A 20,537-nucleotide genomic window follows, 5' to 3' on the forward strand; every position below is an offset into this window, starting at 1 on the left:
TCAAATTCCACTCCCTGTTCCTACTTGGAATGTTGGTATGGATGTATGACAGCAAAAGCGACTTGCATTTGTATAGCACTCTTCACGTGCACAAAGGCATCTCAAATGCTTAACTACAGAAGGACATAAGAATGGATACCGAGCAGTAGAGCCAAAGGGAAAAATAAAGATGGGGAGATAAAATAAAGGGCACAATCCAAGAAAAGGGTTTTGAGGATGTATTTAAAAATAGAAAGGAAGATGGCAAGGCAAAAGTAACTGTGTAGGGAATTCTTGAAAGTGGGGGGTATAGCTGCTGAATGAGTGGCAACCAATTGTAGACGAGAGGTGCAGGTCAGAAATAGGAACAAAGCATGCATGCAGTAACGTATCGCAAGAGAAGATCACTTAAGAATGGCGAGGTAAGGCCATGGAGGCATTTGGAAGCGTGGCCAGTAATTTTGAAGTAAACTCACTGGAGTATGGGGTGATGGGAGTGTAGGACTTTGGTCAGGTATAGACGACAGTGTTTTGAATGAGTTGAAACTTTTGGAGGGTTGAGGCTAAGAGTGTTGGAGAAGCTGAGTCTCCGGGTGATGAAGCCATGAAGCCGGATTTCAGCAGCAGGAACGAAAGACAGCAGTAGTGAAGGAGAGGGAGGAAGTGGTGCTCGGGGTTGAGTCGTATTCTAGGGTTCTGCAGTACCAGACTCTATCTGAGGTAGCAGCTCGGAAGGGGTTGATGGTATCAAAGCCAGTGGCGCGTAGATGCTATTGATAGCCAAAAGGAATGGCTTTGACTTTAAGCTGCAGGAAATGTTGCCACATCCAGGTCTTTGGGATAAGCAGTTGAATCGTTGAAGAAGTTAGAGAGGCACACCTGGATGTTAACAGCATAAATGTGGAAGTTTACCCATGCTTCTGGATGTTGATGGCGAGATTTCACAAAACATCACATTGGATCTCAATATTTATATTCATTGCTGTCAAACTGTAGAATGTAATTTGTTACAGGAACAAAATACATTTTTATTTTTTTATTTTCAGTGTTCTTCAGAGCACTTGCAATCAGTTTCCTTCTGTTTTCTGTGGCCCTAGAAGGTTAATTACTGTGTTCTTTGATGGGCATGAGTATTATGAGGTTAGATACTTGGAATTAATCTAGCAGGAGGTGAGGAAAAAAAGCTTAGCTCAGAAAAATTATACTTGTAGGCTTGTGTAATGTCACTCAAACACTGCTGTACATCTTACTAGTATAACTGATATTAAGAGTAATTTCCTGTTTGTAAATTATAATTGGTTTCTTGGCTCCGACATGATACTTAGTACTTTGTTTATTCAGCGATTGAGACGGTTACAAATTTGTAGAGGTCTTTTCTTCAAAGAATCAAAGTAGTTTTTTTTCTTCCAAAAAATCTTGGTGGCATAGTGAAGGACATTGTGTAAATATTTAACTGGCTTGTGGAGTCAGTTTGTGTTGTTTGGATGCTGTGGATACCAGACGCACTGCATTTCCTGGTTTGATTAAAACATGGGTTACTTTGTGGTGTTAACATGGCTGTTAGATCAGCTGAAGTATGCAGCTGGCACCAAGCCTTTTGGCACAGCAAGTGTGGCAGGATTTCCTCATCACTCATATCCATTCAGACATTGCCCTTACAGAAAACATTGTCAGCAGTAAGCAGATGTTGCTGGAATATCCCGTGTAATGTGCCAGAAAAGCTTAGGTAAAGTCAATTTCCATAAGCATTGCAATGAACGTTTCACCTTTTGGTTTATTCAGTGAAGTTCCTGACCACAATCATGTTGTAAACAATGCATCAGAGTTGGGGATGACAAAATGAAAGGACGAGTTAAAGCCCTATTATTCAACATTGCTGCCACAGATCAGTATATAATTTGAACATTGGTTTATTTGATGCTGTTAAGTACTTGTAACTTCAACCAAATTACTGTCTTGTTTTACATTTCTGTTGCCTAAGGTTTATCATTCAGTGTTTTCTGAATATGATTTGACCCTTACAGCACCACAGATAATGAATTATTTTGAACAACTGGTGGTTGGTCTTAGCATTGAGGTGAGGTAAATTGCTCGCTCAAAAAATGAGACCCAAAGTCGACCCAAAATCACTGTAGATGGACTGTGCTTGTTGAAGCATGCAGGATTAGTGAGTCTGTGCCTGTTGGAATTCAGGAGGCAGTTTTGGTGTAGGAGAGGATGGAAGATATTTAAAAAGGTGTGTTTAAACTGTTAAGTGATCAGTAAACCTAGACTCTGTTCTTTTTTGTTTTGGCTGAGCGTAGTCCAATTCCTGATGACCCTTGTAAGCACCTCCCACCCTCAAAAGAAATGAAAAGGGAAATTTTTCAAGTCAGCTAGTATGTGATGTTCGGGCATGTTTGTCTTGGTGTGAGACAATTCGAAAATGCCGGGAGGAGGCTTTGCATTGGGATCAAATTACTTTTTTTGGCTCAACTGGTTTCATAGGAGGCTCATGCTACTGTGCTCAGGCCTCGTTCAAGATTTCAAAATTATGTAACTCAAAGATAGGGCTTCACCATCTGCCTTTTGCATAATTTGCCCCAAAAATACATGATCAGCTCTGAAACCTTTTAGTGAGTTTCTTTGATTTCTTTAACTGGGTTCAGAATATGAGCTTGCTTTTTTTTAATTAAGTAGTCTGAAATCTACAAACCCTAGCTTAGAGAATATATATATTTTTTATTCGTTTATGGGATGTGGGCATCGCTGGCAAGGCCAGCATTTATTGCCCATCCCTAATTGTGCTTGAGAAGGTGGTGGTGAGTCACCTTCTTGAACCGCTGTAGTCTGTGTGGTGAAGGTACTCCCACAGTGCTATTAGGTAGGAAGTTCCAGGATTTTGACCCAGCGACTATGAAGGAATGGCGAAATACTTCTAAGTCCAGGATGGTGTGTGACTTGGAGGGGAACTTGGAGGTGCTGGTGTTCCCATGTGCCTGCTGCCCTTGTCCTTCTAGGTGGAAGAGGTCGCGGGTTTGGGAGGTGCTGCCGAAGAAGCCTTGGTGAGTTGCTGCAATGCATCTTGTAGATGGTACACATTGCAGCCACGGTATGCCGGTGGTGGAGGGAGTGAATGTTTAAGGTGGTGGATGGGGTGCCAATCAAGCGGGCTGCTTTGTCCTGGATGGTGTTGCGCTTCTTGAGTGTTGTTGGAGCTGCACTCATCCAGGTAAGTGGAGAGTATTCCATCACACTCCTTACTTGTGCCTTGTAGATGACGGGAAGGCTTTGGGGATTCATGAGGTGAGACACTCTCCGCAGAATACCGAGCCTCTGATCAGCTCTTGTTGCCACAGTATTTATGTGGCTGGTCCAGTTAAGTTTCTGGTCAATGGTGACCCCAGGATGTTGATGGTGGGGATTCGGCAATGGTAATGCCGTTGAATGTCAAGGGGCGGTGGTTAGACTCTCGCTTGTTGGAGATAGTCATTGCCTGGCACTTGTATGGCGTGAATGTTACCTGCCACTTATCAGCCCAAGCCTGAACGTCATCCAGGTCTTGTTGCATGCGGGCATGGACTGCTTCATTATCTGAGGAGTTGTGAATGACACTGAACACTGTGCAGTCATCAGCGAACATCCCCATTTCTGGCCTTATGTTGGAGGGAAGGTTATTGATGAAGCAGCTGAAGATGGTTGGGCCTAGTACATTGCCCTGAGGAACTCCTGCAGTGACGTCCTGGGGCTGTGAGGATTGACCTTCAACCACCACAGCCATCTTCCTTTGTGCTAGGTATGACGCCAGCCAGTGGTGAGTTTATCCCGATTCCCATTGACTTCAGTTTTACGAGGTCAAGTAGGTATTTCCCTTGTGTTTATCTCGCCACCTGTTGCAGGCCCAGACTGGCAGCTATGTCCTTCAGGACTCGGCCAGCTCGGTCAGTCGTGGTGCAACCGAGCCACTCTTGGTGATGGACATTGAATTCCCCCACCCAGAGTACATTCTGTGCCCTTGCTACTCTTCAGTGCTTCTTCCAAGTGGTGTTCAACATGGAGGAGTACTGATTCATCAGCTGAGGGAGGGCGGTAGGTGGTAATGAAGCTCATGCTTCCACAAGGTCACAAATAGAGCATATGATGACATTATGTTCACCTGAACAGTTACCTTTTCCCATGCAGGCCAAACAGCACATTTCTGAGGAGGCTGCGCCTTCAACCCACCTCAGTACATGGCTTATTCTGTGCTAAAAATGTGAGCGGACCTCATTTACACTTCATACACTAATATACGGGCGGGTTGTCACTGCGCCCCTGTTGTAAAATCGGCTCATGCCCAAGTTTTTTTTCCGGTTCAAACTGCTTCAGTCTTCCTTTTAGATTTGGTGTTGAAAATTATCTGCTTAGTGTTTGAATAATTTCAACACCTGCTAGTTTCAAATAAAGATCTGCATTTATATAGTGCTTTATCACATCTCTGAGAAATGTTTCAAAGTGCAAATTAATTTTGAAGAGCAGTGTTATTTAGGCAAAAATAGCAAATTTACACATGCTGAGATCCTACAAAAAACAGCAATCAGATGAATGACCAATCTGTTTTGGTGGTGTTGGTTGAGGGAAGAATGTTAGCCCAGACTCTGGGAGAACTCCCTGCTCCTCTCCAAGTAGTGCCATGAGCTCTTTAACAGATGGAGAAGCCTCAATTTTAATATTTAATTTGAAGCTCGGCAGCTGTGATGATGGAGTAGTTCCTTAGTACTGCACTGAAGTATCGGCTCCCAGAGTGGGATTTTAACCCATGGCCTTCTGACTCGAGGTGAGACACTTGCACTTGATGCAGCTAAACTATTGTCTCTTCCAAAGTAAGTACAATACTTCTTGTGCAGCACAAGTGTGTGTGCTGTTGACCAAAGAATTTTTTGGCCATTTTTCATACATGGTAACGTATCTAACTTGGGAGTATGAGCATCCAGTTTTTTTTTACTTTACAGGTTATGCAAAGTTATTGAAGTTTTTAATTTTATTGGCAACTGCACAAAGCACTCTGGCAGATTTGTAACTTGAAGACACCTTCAGTTAAATGTGTCTTATTTTTAATTACCAATACTAGAAATCATGCTGAAACCCAGTGAAGAAGGGATGCCTGATTTGGTTCATGTGATGCGTACCCTCTCTATGGAGAACATCCCTAACCTACCCCCAGGAGGAGGCCTTGCAAGCAAGTGAGTATTAAATATCTTGCATCTGAAATGACCACCTTAAACTTTTCAAATATATTGTGTTTTTCACTTCTCCAATTGGTAAAATAATGAGCAAAGAATAACCAATCCTATTGGACAAAACCTTTCTACCATCCTACACAAAGCTTCTTCTCAATCACCCGGCACCAAAAAAGCATGTTCCCAATCATATTCCAGGAAAGCAAATCACCCTAAACACCCTATTGACAAAACTATGGTAAATGAGGAGGTTGCTGGGATACTGGATGAGTTAAACATAAAGAGAAGCTACTAGGAAGGATGGCAATACTTAAAGTAGATAAGTCACCCAGTCCAGATGGGTTGCGCCCTAGGTTGCTGAGGGAAGTAAGGGTAGAAATTGCAGAGGTGCTGGTCACAATCTTCCTTAGATACAAGGGCGGTGCCAAAGGACTGGAGGATTGGAGGTGTTACACTCTTGTTCAAAAAAGAGAAGGATAAACCTGGCAACTACAGGCCAGTCAGTTTAATGTCGGTGGTTGGGAAGCTTTTAGAAACAATAATCGGAGAAAATTACTTGGACAAGCATGGACTAATAAAGGAGAGCCAACACAGATTTGTTAAGGGCAAATCTTGTTTGACTAACTTGATTGAGTTTTTTGATGAGGTAATAGAGAGGGTGGATAAAGTACTACATATTAGGCTTGTTAGCAAAATTAAAGCCCATGGGATAAAAGGGGCAGTAGCAGCATGGATACAAAACTGGCTAAGGCTGTTTTTTTGGACTGGAGGCAGGTATACAGTGAAGTTCTCCAAGCTTCAGTACTAGGACCACTGCTGTTTTTGATGTACATTAATGACTTGGTCTTGGGTTGATGGTCTGGTTAGTCCATTGAAAATCCAAATGCCATGTTTATCTGTTTATAAAAAAAAAAAAAAAAAAATCAATCTGTTAATTGTGAAGTATAAGTGTGTTTAAAATTAAGCAGGATACATGACTTTTAATGGAAAAAATACCGCGTATGCTCCCTGCGCCCCGTTAGAAGTGCAGCATCAATTTCGAACCTTCAATGTTGAAGTTTTTCTTCAGGCTTTATGTACTTATACTTTTAGTACAAGTGAAGGAATATTGTGCATACCTATAGCTTAAGTTACAAAGCTTGTGTAATTACTTGTTTTCACCTGCCACAGGCTTGCAGTCTTTGAGCTGCTAGCTTTTTTGAAGTTGTTGGCTAACTTTTGCTAGTTAGCTATAGGACTTCCATTTATATAGCGCCTTTCACGACCTCAGGATGTCCGAAAGTACTTTACAACCAATGAAGTACTTCTGAAGCATAGTCACTGTTGTAATATCAGGAATTTGTGTACAGCTAGGTCCCACAAACAGTAATGAGATACATGATCAGTTAATCTATTTTAGTAATGTTGGTTGAGATAAATATTGGCCAGGACACCGGGAGAACTCTGCTGCTCTTCTTCGAATAGTGCCATGGAACCTTTTATGCCTATCTGAGAGAACATCTCCTCTGACAGTGCACCTCGACAGTGCAGCGCTCACTCAGTACTGCACTTGTGTCACCCTGAATAATGTGCTTGTCTCTGGAGTGGGATTGAATCCACAACCTTCTGATTTGGTGGCGAGACTGCTACCACTGAGCTATGTCTGACACCTTGGAGCAAAGGCGAGGTACAAATGGAGCTGAGGTACAAATCAGCCATGATCTAACTGGTTGAACAGGCTTGAGGGGCTGAATGGCCTAATCTTGTTCCTATGTAATTATCTCTACTGTGCAGTCTGGCTCAGTCATAAGTGAAACAGCCTATTCAACACTTCAAATGTTTGAACCATTTTTCACGCATAATATTCTTTGGCTACGAGGCAAAATAAAATGTTACTTTAGGAAAGATACATTAAATGAGGTACTAAAAGGAATTTAAAAAATCTATTTGATTTTAGCTGACAAGTTTCCATAAAACTTCAGATTTCTTGGAATATTAACTTTATATAGCATGAGAATACGTTCATGGCTCTCTTGTATCCAAGTTTGGCTGCATTCTATTAAAGGTACAAATAGCGTTGCTTCATCTTTTCACAAGTAATTGAAACAAGAAAAATCTGTTTGATAGTTTGTGTTTCTCTCATCCCTTTAGGCGCAGTGTGATTGAAGCTGTTTATAGTAGACTGAATCCACACAGGGATGATGATGGGGTGAGCTTTATTTTCTTATGCACATACTGTTCTTGTACTGAACAAGTTCAAAAATTAATTCTTGAATATAATGTACATGTAATGTTCACTGATATAATTATTTTCATTGGATTACATAAATCTATTTAATCAAAAGGTTTGCTTGCAGTAGAATGCCATTTGATAACCTTTTAATCATTCTGGAAAATATCTTTGTCATGCAAAAAAAAACTCGCAACAATTTCTGACCACCTTTTTAATACTAGATTTTGAATCAAAAACTTAGTTCATGTGTAATTTGTGGAGTTGACTTGTCCAAAGGCGCAACTTTGCTGCTTACATAGAATTTTACAACACAAAAACAGGCCATTCGACCCAACAGGTCAGTGCTGTACAGTGCACTAACTATGGGTGTAAATCCTGTATTTTAAGAGTATAAGACATTATTTAGAAATTTATTCTAATAAGCATGCATTAATTAATTGGTTAAACTGCACTTCAGCAAAAATATTAAGTTATTAAAAGTAACCTAATGCTTTGAAAATTTGTGGAAGAAATAAAGCAGAGTCTTACATTGCTTTTTTTTAAACTTACAATTTTTTGATGAATTATGCTCATCAAGATCAATGATACTGAGGAATGAGACACTTTTTCATTTCTGACACCCATTATATGCATCATAAACTCTTGGGGCAGACATACCTCAGGCTGGATACAGAGCAAAGCTCCCTGTGTTCTATTACTACAACATTTGCCAACCTGAACCTTGGCTTGCTACCTTTTGCACCAGTGCTAATTTATTTCACTTCCCACACCACAGGTCCTAAATGTGAATTAGATTGGCAATTAATATCAAATTATGGACAATTCTACTATTGCCCTTTCAGGAATTGTGGTGAGACTACCTAAACTACTTCCACATCTAAACTGCATTTGAACCCAGGTAACAGATTTGAAAGGATGGTCTGTTAACCTCCTGCAGCATTTAGACCACTTGATTTTATAGTACCACAGCTTAAATTAGAATTTATTACAGGAAACCAGGAGGCATTGGGTTACATTAAAGTCCTTGGTTTTAAGGCAGAATGGAATGAGTTTGAGCCCCAAAGCTACCTATTATTTGAACTCCGTTGTCTAAATTGGGTGAGTTTTAGTTCATTTGATGTGCCATATACATGTAGGCCCAGAATTTGCTGAAGCGGGGCATCTCATGGGGAGTGCCATGAGTTGGATTTTCTCCTCACCCTTCAGCTCCAATTAATTTTGCACTGCAAATTTCTGTAAGTAGGAAATAATAACGGTGCGGCAAGGTCAGCTGGGCATCTGGGACTTTGGTGAATGATGGGACCAATGGCCTATCTCCTTAACAAATGAAATTTAAGGATCTGAATGGTTAGCAGAGCTGTGAAGTGGCAGGATGGACATCCTTTAAATAATCAGAAGTTTATTAAAATATGCAAATTGTCCAGCAATTTATGGTGATTTGCAAGAACATAAGAAATAGGAGCAGGAGTCGGCCGTTTGGCCCCTTGAGCCTGCCCCGCCATTTAATGAGATCATGGCTGATCTGATCTTGGGCTCAGCTCCATTTCCCTGCCTGCTCCCCATAACCCTTCACTCCCTTATTGTTCAAAAATCTGTCTATCTCCACCTTAAATATATTCAATGACCCAGCCTCCACAGCTCTCTGGGGCAGAGAATTCCACAGATTTATGACCCTCAGAGAAGAAATTCCTCCTCATCTCAGTTTTAAATGGGCGACCCCTTATTCTGAAACTATGCCTCCGGGTTCTAGATTCCCCCACGAGGGGAACTTCTCTGCATCTACCTTGTCCAGCCCCCTCAGTATCTTGTATGTTTCAATAAGATCACCTCTCATTCTTCTAAACTCCATCGAGTATAGGCCCAACCTTTCTTCATTAGTCAACCCCTTTATCTCAGGAATCAACCTCATGAACCTTCTCTAAACTGCTTCCAATGCAAGTATATCCCTACTTAAATAAGGAGACCAAAAGTGTACACAGTACTCCAGGTGTGGTCTCACCAATACCCTGCACAGTTGTAGCAGGACTTCCCTGCTTTTATACTCAAACCCCCTTGCAATAAAGGCCATTCCATTTGCCTTCCTGATTACTTGCTGTATCTGCATGTTAACTTTTTGTGTTTCATGCACAAGGACCCTTGGGTCCCTCTGTACTGCAGCTTTTTGTAGTCTCCATTTAAATAATAATTTGCTTTTTTATTTTTCTTACCAAAGTGGATAACCTCACACTTTCCCACATTATACTCCATCTGCCAAATGTTTGCTCACTCACTTAGCCTGTCTGTATCCCTTTGCAGATTCTTTGTGTCCTCTTCACAACTTCTTTCCCATCTATCTTTGTATCATCAGCAAATTTGGCTACATTACACTCGGTCCCTTCATCCAAGTCATTAATATAGATTGTAAATAGTTGAGGCCCCAGCACTGATCCCTGTGGCACCCCACCAGTTACCGTTTGCCAACCGGAAAATGACCCATTTATTCCGACACTCTGTTTTCTGTTAGTTAGCCAATCCTCTATCCGTGCTAATATATTACCCCCAACCCCGTGAACTCTTATCTTGTGCAGTAACCTTTTATGTGGCACCTTATCGAATGCCTTCTGGAAATCCAAATACACCACATCCACTGGTTCCCCTTTATCCACCCTGTTTGTTACATCCTCAAAGAACTCCAGCAAATTTGTCAAACATGATTTCCCTTTCATAAAACCATGCTGACTCTGCTCGACTGTATTATGATTTTCTAAATGTCCTGCTACTGCTTCCTTAATAATGGACTCTGGCATTTTCCCAATGACAGATGTTAGGCTAACTGGCTATAGTTTCCTGCTTTCTGTCTCCCTCCCTTCTTAAATAGGGGCATTACATTTGCAGTTTTCCAATCCACTGAGACCTCTCCAGAATCCAGGGAATTTTGGTCGATTGCAACCAATACATTCACTATCTCTGCAGCCACAGCGTATCTCTTCCTCACCACAAATTATTGTTTTTTATGCATTAATAACAACATGCTGCGTGAGCTAGCCATTATTTTTGGCAGCAAATTCTGGGCCATAGTCTTCCATCTTTGGGGAGGTAGAAAAAATTTATATTTTTCAGTTTACTGTTCTTGAATCATACCTCCCACACTTCATTCCTAGCCTAGGATATGGTAGCACTTCACAGCTGGCTCAATAGTACATTAAGTACAAGTAGAAGCCATTAAGATGCCCAGTTGTAGAAAAAGGTATGGAGAAAAAATAATTTGTCGAAATTCAATTTAGAGAATAAAAATCTAGATGGCACACTTTTGATTATCTCCAATAGTTTGATTAAAATTCAGCACAAAATTATAGGATGAACTTTTCTGTTTACTGATTAAGTAAAAGCCCCATATAAAATGTGATTGGGCAGTCTTAGTTCAGCTTTTAAGAAGTGTAGTTACTCGGCACAGAACTGTTGGAATTGAGAACAGAATGCACAGAACTGGCCATCTTATTCAGAAGCTGTTGGAGGAATTGAGAATTCCATAATGGTGCAGCAGTAAGTTGATGCATATTGTGATTGAGTAACTTTAGCCCATATGTACTGTACCTGATTTGGCAATGCTTACCACTGACATTGGTGCCAAATAAGTGGAAAACTCTTGTGTTCCCAATCTTGACATTCTTTATTTTGATGGGCATAAGAATTCAGCAGAAAATGTAAACTTTATATTAAAAAAAGGTCTGCTAGGTTTGTCCAGGATTGTGTTTGTCCCTTTCATTTGCATATATTAATGTTGTCCAATAGAGATTACTGACTAGTTGCAGGTGTTGCTACGGCGACACTGTTTTAGTCATGTGCACTAGAAAACACCGTGCATCATTTGCAGGTAACTGTACTTCATGTGGATATTTACGTAACAAACATCTATCACCATTCAGTCTCCAAGGAAGTAAAGCACTTGACGATCAAAAAACACTTGCACACTTTGTTTTACATCTTATCATTTCACCAACAAATGCATAAAAAAGGTTGCGTACACCTTGCAAATATGAGTATTGAGATCACATGCCCAATGATGACAACATTGTCTATTACTAATTTTTTATTTCCTAATTAGAAATGCAATTAGCCACATCTGGATTTCCAATTAGCCACAGTTGGCTTGTGGCTAATACAGCGGCCTATGTTAATTGACCACTGACTTCAAAACATTTGTTTATGTAAAGCTTTCATGAAACAGTCGTACTATATCAGAGGCAAAGGAAAAAGGAAGAAAATTGGCATTTTCTGTGGACCTGTAAGCTGCTGGTGTGATGGTGCAGACCACTTCAAAATTTGGACTATAAATATTGAAATAGTCCTTTGCACTCGAGCAGTTCTTGTAAATGGATCTAAATAGTTTTAAAGATAGACAATGTATTAAGAGGCTTTAAATGTTTCCTTGAATACTATAAACCCTAAAACTTAATATCCATTGAATAGTATATTTTTAATTTTAAAAAGCTGACTGACTATTCATTCTCCTTGCTTTATTGGGTTACTGATATCTGGTTGCACGCAAGTCTTGCAGTAGCACCATATAAATGTTAAATTTAGATTGCCTATGACTGGAACAAATACTGCAGACCAGGTTTAATTATGCAAACCTATGGTATCGATGCACTTGTCTCGAAGCCTGGTCTTACTCTGCTTTAGAAATAAAGAGTCCTTTATTCATAAATATATATGCAATGCAAGTTTAGCATTATACTGTTGAAGTTTAATATTTCCTCCTTGATAAAAATGGAAAGGTTCTAAACAAAAGTCCTAAAACTAATATGAACAAGACTATTTTCAAGTAGCTGCAGTAGTACTCTGGGAAATTACTATAAATCATCTTTACAGGACTGAAATAAATACTAATCTTAAGCGGCAAAGATTTACGATTTAAGAAGGAATCCTTGATGCATTATTTTTTATTTTCATTTTTGTGGTAAAAATGAAGCTATGAATAAAAGGCAGATCATATGATTTCTAAAAGACCTCCCTAATATTAGGATACAAATGCCACTTATCAAAACACTGTAGTGAAACTTTATAATCAATACTTGTACACAGGAGATTAAGTATATGTATTCTATTTACTTATTTAATCCTAAAAGCCAAATTAACAATTAATTCAGATTTATTGGAGAAGTGGAATTATTCAGTTCGTACTCGTTGGTAACAGTCCTCCAGAGAGGTTTTATTGAACCGTGTATTTAAAATACCAGAGTATAAGCTGCAGATTCTGTTTGTATTCACTCAGGTTGTCTTCTGTAGAAATACCTGCTACATAATATCCAAGTAAAAATGCATTTTGAAGTAGATAGAACTTAAAAGGGTTATGGCTGAGAAAAGATGCTGAGGTAATTTTCATTTTGTGTATGTTTTAGTCTGAATACTACTAAGATTATTGCATATTGAAAACAGATTGTTGATGAAAAGGTTTTCAACACTGGTAAACCGGTTTTAAAAATACTTATTATTTCATAAATGAATTAATATGCAATAACTTGATTTGTGTGACAGTCCTTTTTAATATTGGCTAGCACCTTTTGGAAGTTATTCAGATGTTAAAGGGACACTATAATCGAGGACTTAAAACTAAATTCCTACTTTATTCTACTGCACTTCTAATCTTAACATTAATTAGCTAGCCTTTTTGTTGCACAGGTGTAGCTTCAAAGGAAGTCACAAATATGATTTTTGATGCATATTTACTAACCATAAGAGCTCCTTTTGAGAATTAATTTTATATGTATTTGATAGTCCAAAAGATTATCATAGGCTGTTTACTCACACTGGGGTATTGAATCTTGAAAAGGACCCTACTGGAGCAGATGATGGGGGAACAAGACCGGGCACATTGCTCGAGACACTCAGACAATTGAGAATTAATCATAGGGGGAGCTACCGCCACCTAATGGAGGAGATGCTGGCTAATTACAGGCTAGCTCAGATCCAGGGGGAAGCAAGTACCACCGAACAAGCTGCTTCTACTGCAGTTATACCTGCTAGAGAATCAGAGACCAGGTTGCGGGCTGATGAGACTCGTCCTGAGGATGTAAACTGAACTGATTGAAGATGTAGTAATAAATGAGAAACACCATAAGAGCTCATGATTCCAGCATTGTGTATCAACTGTGTTATAATTTATTACATTGCATGAGTTTGTGACTTCTATTGCATGTTTTTTAAAAAAAGTGTTTTGTGCTTGTGATATAGATTTTTGTTGTCAGGTCACATAACAGCCCAAGCAGTGAAAGTTAATTTTCAAGACCTGTTTGTAGCACATTAATTTTGGTTGTAAAACTGTAAACATAGTAAATGCATGATTCAGAACATATGCTTGTGACATTGATAAATCCGCCATGCTTTAGTGTAAATGTCAGTTATTTGTGAACAATCCCTCTGGGTATGTTCTTGTTTTTTGCAGTATTCAGCCAGAGAGGGGATTTGTCTGTTTTTAACGTGTAATAAAGCTTTATAGTATGTCTGGACCATTGTTTAACTTGCTCATTACAAGTTAATATGGATATACTTTGTTTACCACAATAAATGTGTAAAAAAAACGTGAAACCAGATGGTTGTGTTTTACGTTTAGTAAGTGGCTTGTCTGGAGGCTACACTGTGTTTGCATTTAAAGGGGTAAACACTGCATAAAATGATTATAAACTTGCGCACTTCAATGCATCCCAGTTACAATTTTTCTAAACTCATTTTAATTAAATGCACCATTTTACATATGCTTATGATTCTTATGCAACCATTTACATGTCATTATTTCCACATCTTACTTTAAAATATAAATTAAAGCCATCGGGTTGTTTAGAAAATAATCTGGATTACATGCACAGCTATGTATTGTTTGAGTCTGCACGGACCCTCTGAGCCAATGTACAACTTACTGCAAGAAATTATTTTGGCTAATTTCCAAAAGAACACTACTAACATTTGGCCAGGTAGTGGGTTGGTTATTTTAAACAACAAGTTGGTAAAACGTTTCAAGAATTTACATGCTATAATTTGTTTCGGAAAGGTATGTGAAAGCACCGGTAATGTTAGTGAGAAATTGGGTGTTCAAGCAGAACAGCTCATTTATAAAAGAAAAAATGGACATATTATTTCTAAAATATGTGGCATTTGTATACTCCAATATATACTAATTAGTAGCAGTGGTAGAATGAGATGAAAATGGAATGGATTTTTTCTCAAATTTCATGTGCTCTGTAAATTTCTGATTTTGGTAAAGAAGATTTGCTAAACAAGACCCGACATAAAAGTTGAGCTTATTCATCAACAGCCATATTTAAAACTGAGTTTGAAGTGCTATGTACAAATGCAAGTACCTTTCTGTATGACTTTAATATTCCACAGAAATTGCATAGAGAATGAACTCTAATGGGGACTGTGCAGATCAAGATACATTGTATCATATTACCAACATACGGTACTGTGTTGTCAGCAGGCAAATCATCAAACACTCAGTAAACAGGCTTGAACACACTTACTCTGAAAAGCTAATCTATTTACTGAAAATTAAAAATCTCTCTTTTTGAAGAATGAGCCTAGAATTTAGTTCCATTGGAAATCAGTACAGTTTTATGCTGTTACTATGTGTAAATTCCCGGATTACAATATGTGAACTTAATCAAAATAGTGCTCATTCATGATAAAAAGCTTTGTGCTACTTCATGATAAAAAGCCATCGGGTGAATATTTCATGTTTTCTACCTGCTTGGACAGATTTCAGGTTTCCTTTTCTTGCATATCTTAATGTGTTTTACCCATACAGGTGAAAAGACATTCGAGATTGATGAAGAGCAAAGACAATTAAAGATACTACGCCATACAGTCCTAAATTAGATTAATTTTAAATTTGAAGTGTTGAGTTTTCTTCAGAACCTTTTCATGTCCCTTCCAAAATGTGATTACATTGAAAGGTTATTTTGTACAATTAAAGTTATATTTTATATGAAGATATACATTACAACATTTGAAATGTTGCAGAATAGAAGCTTTTTACAATATTTGAAATGTTGCTCGTAACCACTTTTCTATGTAGCTTGAATCATCTTTGGAGTTTATCCATCAGGATACTTCTCTCTTTTTCCCCTAACAAGAATCAAGCTAAAATGTCCTATTGGGTAGGTGTTTACTGCTATGTATATCCATATATAAGACAACTTTTATCCCTTTGTGCTTATCTGTTCCAATTTCTTTAAAGTAATATAAAACTCCTTTTCTTGTCTGTCGTCTCCTTTGTATTTGAAATATTCAACAGGTAAGGCATTTGCAAAACTTCTGTACACATGGTGGAGAATGCAAGTATAATAGTATTATTTTATTTCTCACAGGGTTCCGCAGATCTTGAAGACCCCTGGTAGTTAAATAGGCTAGAATCGCTAAGAATTTCCTGGTTTGAAATATGGAAGAAACCTTCGTTCACACACCTTTTATTTACTACAAGGGAAATTAAAAATCCAAAGGATCTTCTTTTAAAGTCATTTTGTCAGAAGGGCAGGAGGAACTTAATTGTTAGAATTATACACCATTTGTTCATTTATTTTTTTTGCATATTCTAATATTGCCACTCTTGCGCATCTTCCTGTAAAACAGTATTTTGTTGACTGCCTCAGACTTACTGATTGCATCTGTACCCAACTTGTTGCCTGAAGAAATGGTGATGCTGTTAGCAGATGTAATAAAGTACCTGAGGTGCATGGATTTCTAGTTTCATTTGGAAGATGCACTAAGTACTGTTAATTTAAATCTAACTCACCGGACATGAGCATGTACAAATTGCTGTATAAGGCATTACTTGATTGCAAGGTTCAAGGTTGAGAGCTTCTGCACCTATCTCAGGCCCAGAGGGAACATGCAGTAAGCAGAATGCTGTAGAAATTTATTTTGTGTAATTCTTCACTTCAATTTCTGCTGTACTACCAAATACTCAGTTTTCTCTGCTGTCAGATATGCAGTATATGTTGTCTACTGCTTGCTTGAAGATAACATTGCATTTGGCAATAAATATAGCAAATGTATGGTAAAGTTCCCTTATGATTTTAAAGCATGTGTAGATTATAAGCTCTTGCTAAGCAGAACCTTTGGACAAAAATGAATAGATTAATTTATGCTTCTATGTCACTTGTCATTTGCTTCAGACATCCCACTCATTATTGCAGAAGTTGAAAATATCGCTATAAAATTTGCCTTTCTCACATGATATTGTAAATTGTGATTTTGTTCTACATGTGGTTTTCTATTAGTATCATTGATTTGCAGCAGAAATAAAGAGAGACAGCCTTGTGTAAACTGGGGTATAGTTTTGCAAAAGAGAATTGTTTGCATTAACAATTACAAAACTAGAGATCACATAGATTTATAAATGCAATTTAAAATATTCTATTGTGAATTTAAGCTTTACAAAATATGTTTCTTAATTTTGTTCAGTGATTTTTCTTTCATTCATTGTGGAATGGGCATGGTACAGAGTGGCTGTCTTTTAAGGTACTTGAAGATTCTTAGTTTGATTTATATTTCTGCAATAACATGATTTTACTGAGTAAGTTTGAGTTGTGCATGTACTAAAGTTCGGTTTAAGCTAATGGTTGAGGGGGAAGGGGATTTGAGCAGCATTGAGGGCAGAGAGAGAGCAATGGATGTATCCACTTGTACACAATACACATGCTATGGATGCCTTGTAAGATTTAAATGATGCAGCTAGTCTGTTAATGGTGTATTGTTGAAAATGTTGATTGCCCTTATACATGATTGAAACATACTAATGAGTGATGCTGATTGGATTTGTATAAAATGGAATTCATTTGTATTTCTCTAACTTTGTTTTTTTTCCCCTCATTAAGTCCTTATGCTGAAAAGCTGCCTGTTACCATACACCCTTGAGCACTGGTGCCTACAACCAGCTTCCCCAATCGTTTGGTTCATTGTGTAGGTATGATTCTTGGCCTAGAGAGTATGATTATTGCCAGTGTTTTTATTTATTCACTAGATTTTAGCTACAACAATGAAAATGTCCTGAAGAAGATGATGTTAACAGGTGTTTTGACCCTTTGTTGAGATTATGGGGTTGTTTTAGGATAGGGGATGAAGAGTGCACAAGTGGTTTCTTATTGTCCACAGACTGTCCACTCTGGTCCTTCCCTGTACTGACTATAGTATATTCCCTGTATGATATTTGTGATGTTTCATACAATACAGTGATCATAACCACCTTGTTATCTTCAATAAAGGATTGCTAAATGCATTGTGACTTTTGTATTTACAGTTTGTATCATGTATATACTGCCTGAGAATAAACCCTATCTATATTTTGTACTCTTATCTACAATAGAGAAAAAGCTGGTTCTTGTAATAATCTCGAGCCATTTTTTGCATTATGTGACTAATCCATATGTAACTGCTACAGGTTTAAAAAAAAATCAAATGGAACTTTAAAGTTTGCACTTCAGAAGGTATTTTTGGATCCTGTTAGGTAATGGGGCTCTGATTGTATTCTGAGGTCAAAAATACTGCAAAGAATTTATTTTAAAAGATGGAATTATGTTTATAGTGTTACCTGTTTCCACAGCAAAAACTCAGTAATTTTGTTTGATTCACATAACTTTTTTTCCAATAGTATTCTGGAATAATGTAAGTGATAACGCTTTATAAACTGCTTCAGAACTGTATGTAAACATATTAGCTGATCTTGCATTTAAAATATTCTCTCCTTAGAACCGAAGATCCAGTTGGCCATTCAGATCATCCATGTATTGATAATGTAATTTGCCTTCATGCTTAGATACTGAGCACTTTTAAGTGTTTATGGATACTACACTCACTTCAGATACATATCTTCTATCCTGAGCTGTATAAGTTCTGGAATACACCTGCCAGTTACAAAAAACATGAAAATAAGGAACTTGCCATTGTTTGGTAAATAAAGTATAAAGCTTCAGGTTTGTCCTTTTTTTAAATCAGCACATTGATTGAGATAATATTGATGCTTAAAATGTTGGAAATACATAGTAGACCAGTCAGCATCTGTAAAGAGAAAGGTTAACATTTTGGACATACACCCTTAATCAGAAGCAATGCTTGAGGTTCTGCCACTAGTCCCATGGTAACCATAATTTTCTATTTCTGCTGAACTAAGTTATGCCTTTGAAAACTGTTTACAGCATGATGGCCAATATCATGGTGGATCATAGTCCCACGATAAATGGGAAAAATTCCGATAACATTTTTTGGTGCAAGCATTCAGTCATCTTATCTTTCTGTAATGCTTATAACATTCATTATAAGCCGATATTTAACAGTTGCTGTGTAGTCTCTATCAAAATTTGCCTACCATACCATTTTGTACATTTTATACTTAATTGTGGATCAAATGCACAGTGGAATTTTAGAGCATTTGATTGACTTCATTCTTTGTCATTATACGTGTGCCCCCTTGCTCACTTTGTGACTGCAAATGTTGTTGATAGAAATCTGCTCCTGTAACATTAAATGAAACCTCTGAATACAGGTAAGTTTTTGATAGCTTAACAATTACAAATGTGCAATGATCTGTAGTTTTAGTAATTTAAATGTTACTGGTTATCACTGACCATATTACATGCTAGCTGGATCCACAATCTATCTTGTGGAACTGCTAGGCTTGGAATCTACAGTACTCTTTGTGGAATGCTTCTTTGAGGGAAGGAGCTGGATCAGCAGGTTTTTTTTTACTAGTGTGGCTGAGCTTCCCTAACACCATTATGAACATATGAATTGGAAGACAAAGTTTAGGAGGCTTTGCTCTCAGTCCGTAGCCTTGGTATTGGATACTGTTCCTGTTATCATAAATATAAGATCTTCCACTCTACCGATGTGTTGTTTAGAAATGATATATTGCCCCTTCTTGCCAAGAAAATAAGTTTTCTAGTTATATAGCTATCTCTGTAGCTTGCTCTTCCTTCTCTGCCCATGCACTCCCAGGTAAAAGGAGATACGATTTTTGATTCACTAGACAAAAATTAGTTTCAGATGTTAAATTTCTTTCATATTACAATCTTGATCTGCTCTGTGCAGTAACTGCATTTACATTCCCTCCACACTTGTGCATCTCCAGTTTTAGGAATCCCGGATTTATCAATATAGGCCCATTAAAATGTTATTTTAGTATCTGTACTAACTAGCTGTTAGCTAATTTTTCAAGAACAGATGCATTTAGCAGGGAACTTTGGTGACTTCAGAATATTCATATTTTTACCAGAGAAAAGCAAGGTGGTGGGCTTGGAAAGAGGAGAAAGAATTACATATGTGAGGGGCATCATTGCATAGAGTAAGCAGTGCTTTACTCTGCAGGGTTCCTGGCCTGTGTTGAAATGTTAAATAGTAGTTAGGATTGTCCTTGTAAAAATGGAGGGGTGAAAAATTCGGCAAGTAGCGTGTTTTGAGCTGCATTTAAGCTCCTTTCTGCTAGTCAGTCAACAGCAGATGGGGAAACTTTTTTAATTTGTTAACTGGACATGGGTGATGCTGCTCATCTCTAGTTGCCCTGAGAAGGTGGTGGTGGGCCTTCCCCTTGAACTGTTGCGGTCCTTGTGGGTGATGGGGCTCCCACAATGGTGTTGGGTAGGAAATTTCAGGATATTGGAAGAAATGGCGATTGTATGTCTAAGTCAGGATGATGAAGTAGATAAATCGCCAGACCCGGATGAAATGTATCCCATGCTATTAAGAGAGGCAAGGGAGGAAATAGTGAAGGCTCTGACCATCATTTTCCAATCCTCTCTGGCTACAGGTGTGGTGCTGGAGGACTGCTACCATTGTTTAAAAAGGGAGAAAGGGATAGATCGAGTAATTACAAGCCAGTCAGCCTAACCTTGGTGGTGGGAAAATTATTGGAAAAAATTCTGAGGGACTGTATAAATCATCATTTAGAAAGTCACAGATTAATCGAGGACAGTCAGCATGGATTTGTTAAGGGGTCATGTCTGACTAATTTGATAGAATTTTTTGAGAAGGTAACGAGGGTTGATGAGGGTAGTGCATTTGATGTAGTTTACATGGATTTTGGCAAGGCCTTTGACAAGGTCCCACATGGCAGGTTGGTCAAAAAAGTAAAAGCCCATGGGATCCAAGGGAAAGAGGCAAATGGATCCAATATTAGC

The 20,537-nt window shown here is 38.3% G+C and overlaps 1 protein-coding gene across 10 annotated transcripts in view; it reads left to right on the forward strand.

Moving 5' to 3' along the window:
* ppm1ba (protein phosphatase, Mg2+/Mn2+ dependent, 1Ba) overlaps positions 1 to 17,715 on the forward strand; it is a 124,152-nt gene extending 106,437 nt beyond the window's left edge. For 7 of the 10 annotated variants that reach the window (XM_085980390.1, XM_085980389.1, XM_085980388.1 and 4 more), the window contains 3 exons: positions 5,069 to 5,180; positions 7,308 to 7,365; positions 13,202 to 13,877. In XM_085980390.1, coding sequence (XP_085836516.1) covers positions 5,069 to 5,180; positions 7,308 to 7,365; positions 13,202 to 13,450 — 419 coding nt within the window. In that variant the 3' untranslated portion in view covers positions 13,451 to 13,877. Of the gene's footprint in view, positions 1 to 5,068; positions 5,181 to 7,307; positions 7,366 to 11,473; positions 11,697 to 13,146; positions 13,878 to 15,734 lie in introns of those variants that run through there. The other 3 variants (XM_085980403.1, XM_085980408.1, XM_085980399.1) reach the window with 3 other exon arrangements.
* The last annotated feature ends 2,822 nt before the right edge of the window (positions 17,716 to 20,537 follow it).

This window comes from Somniosus microcephalus, chromosome 3, assembly GCF_052327205.1.
Source record: "Somniosus microcephalus isolate GS21.2 chromosome 3, FLI_Smic_1.0, whole genome shotgun sequence".
NCBI classification, from domain to species: domain Eukaryota; kingdom Metazoa; phylum Chordata; class Chondrichthyes; order Squaliformes; family Somniosidae; genus Somniosus; species Somniosus microcephalus.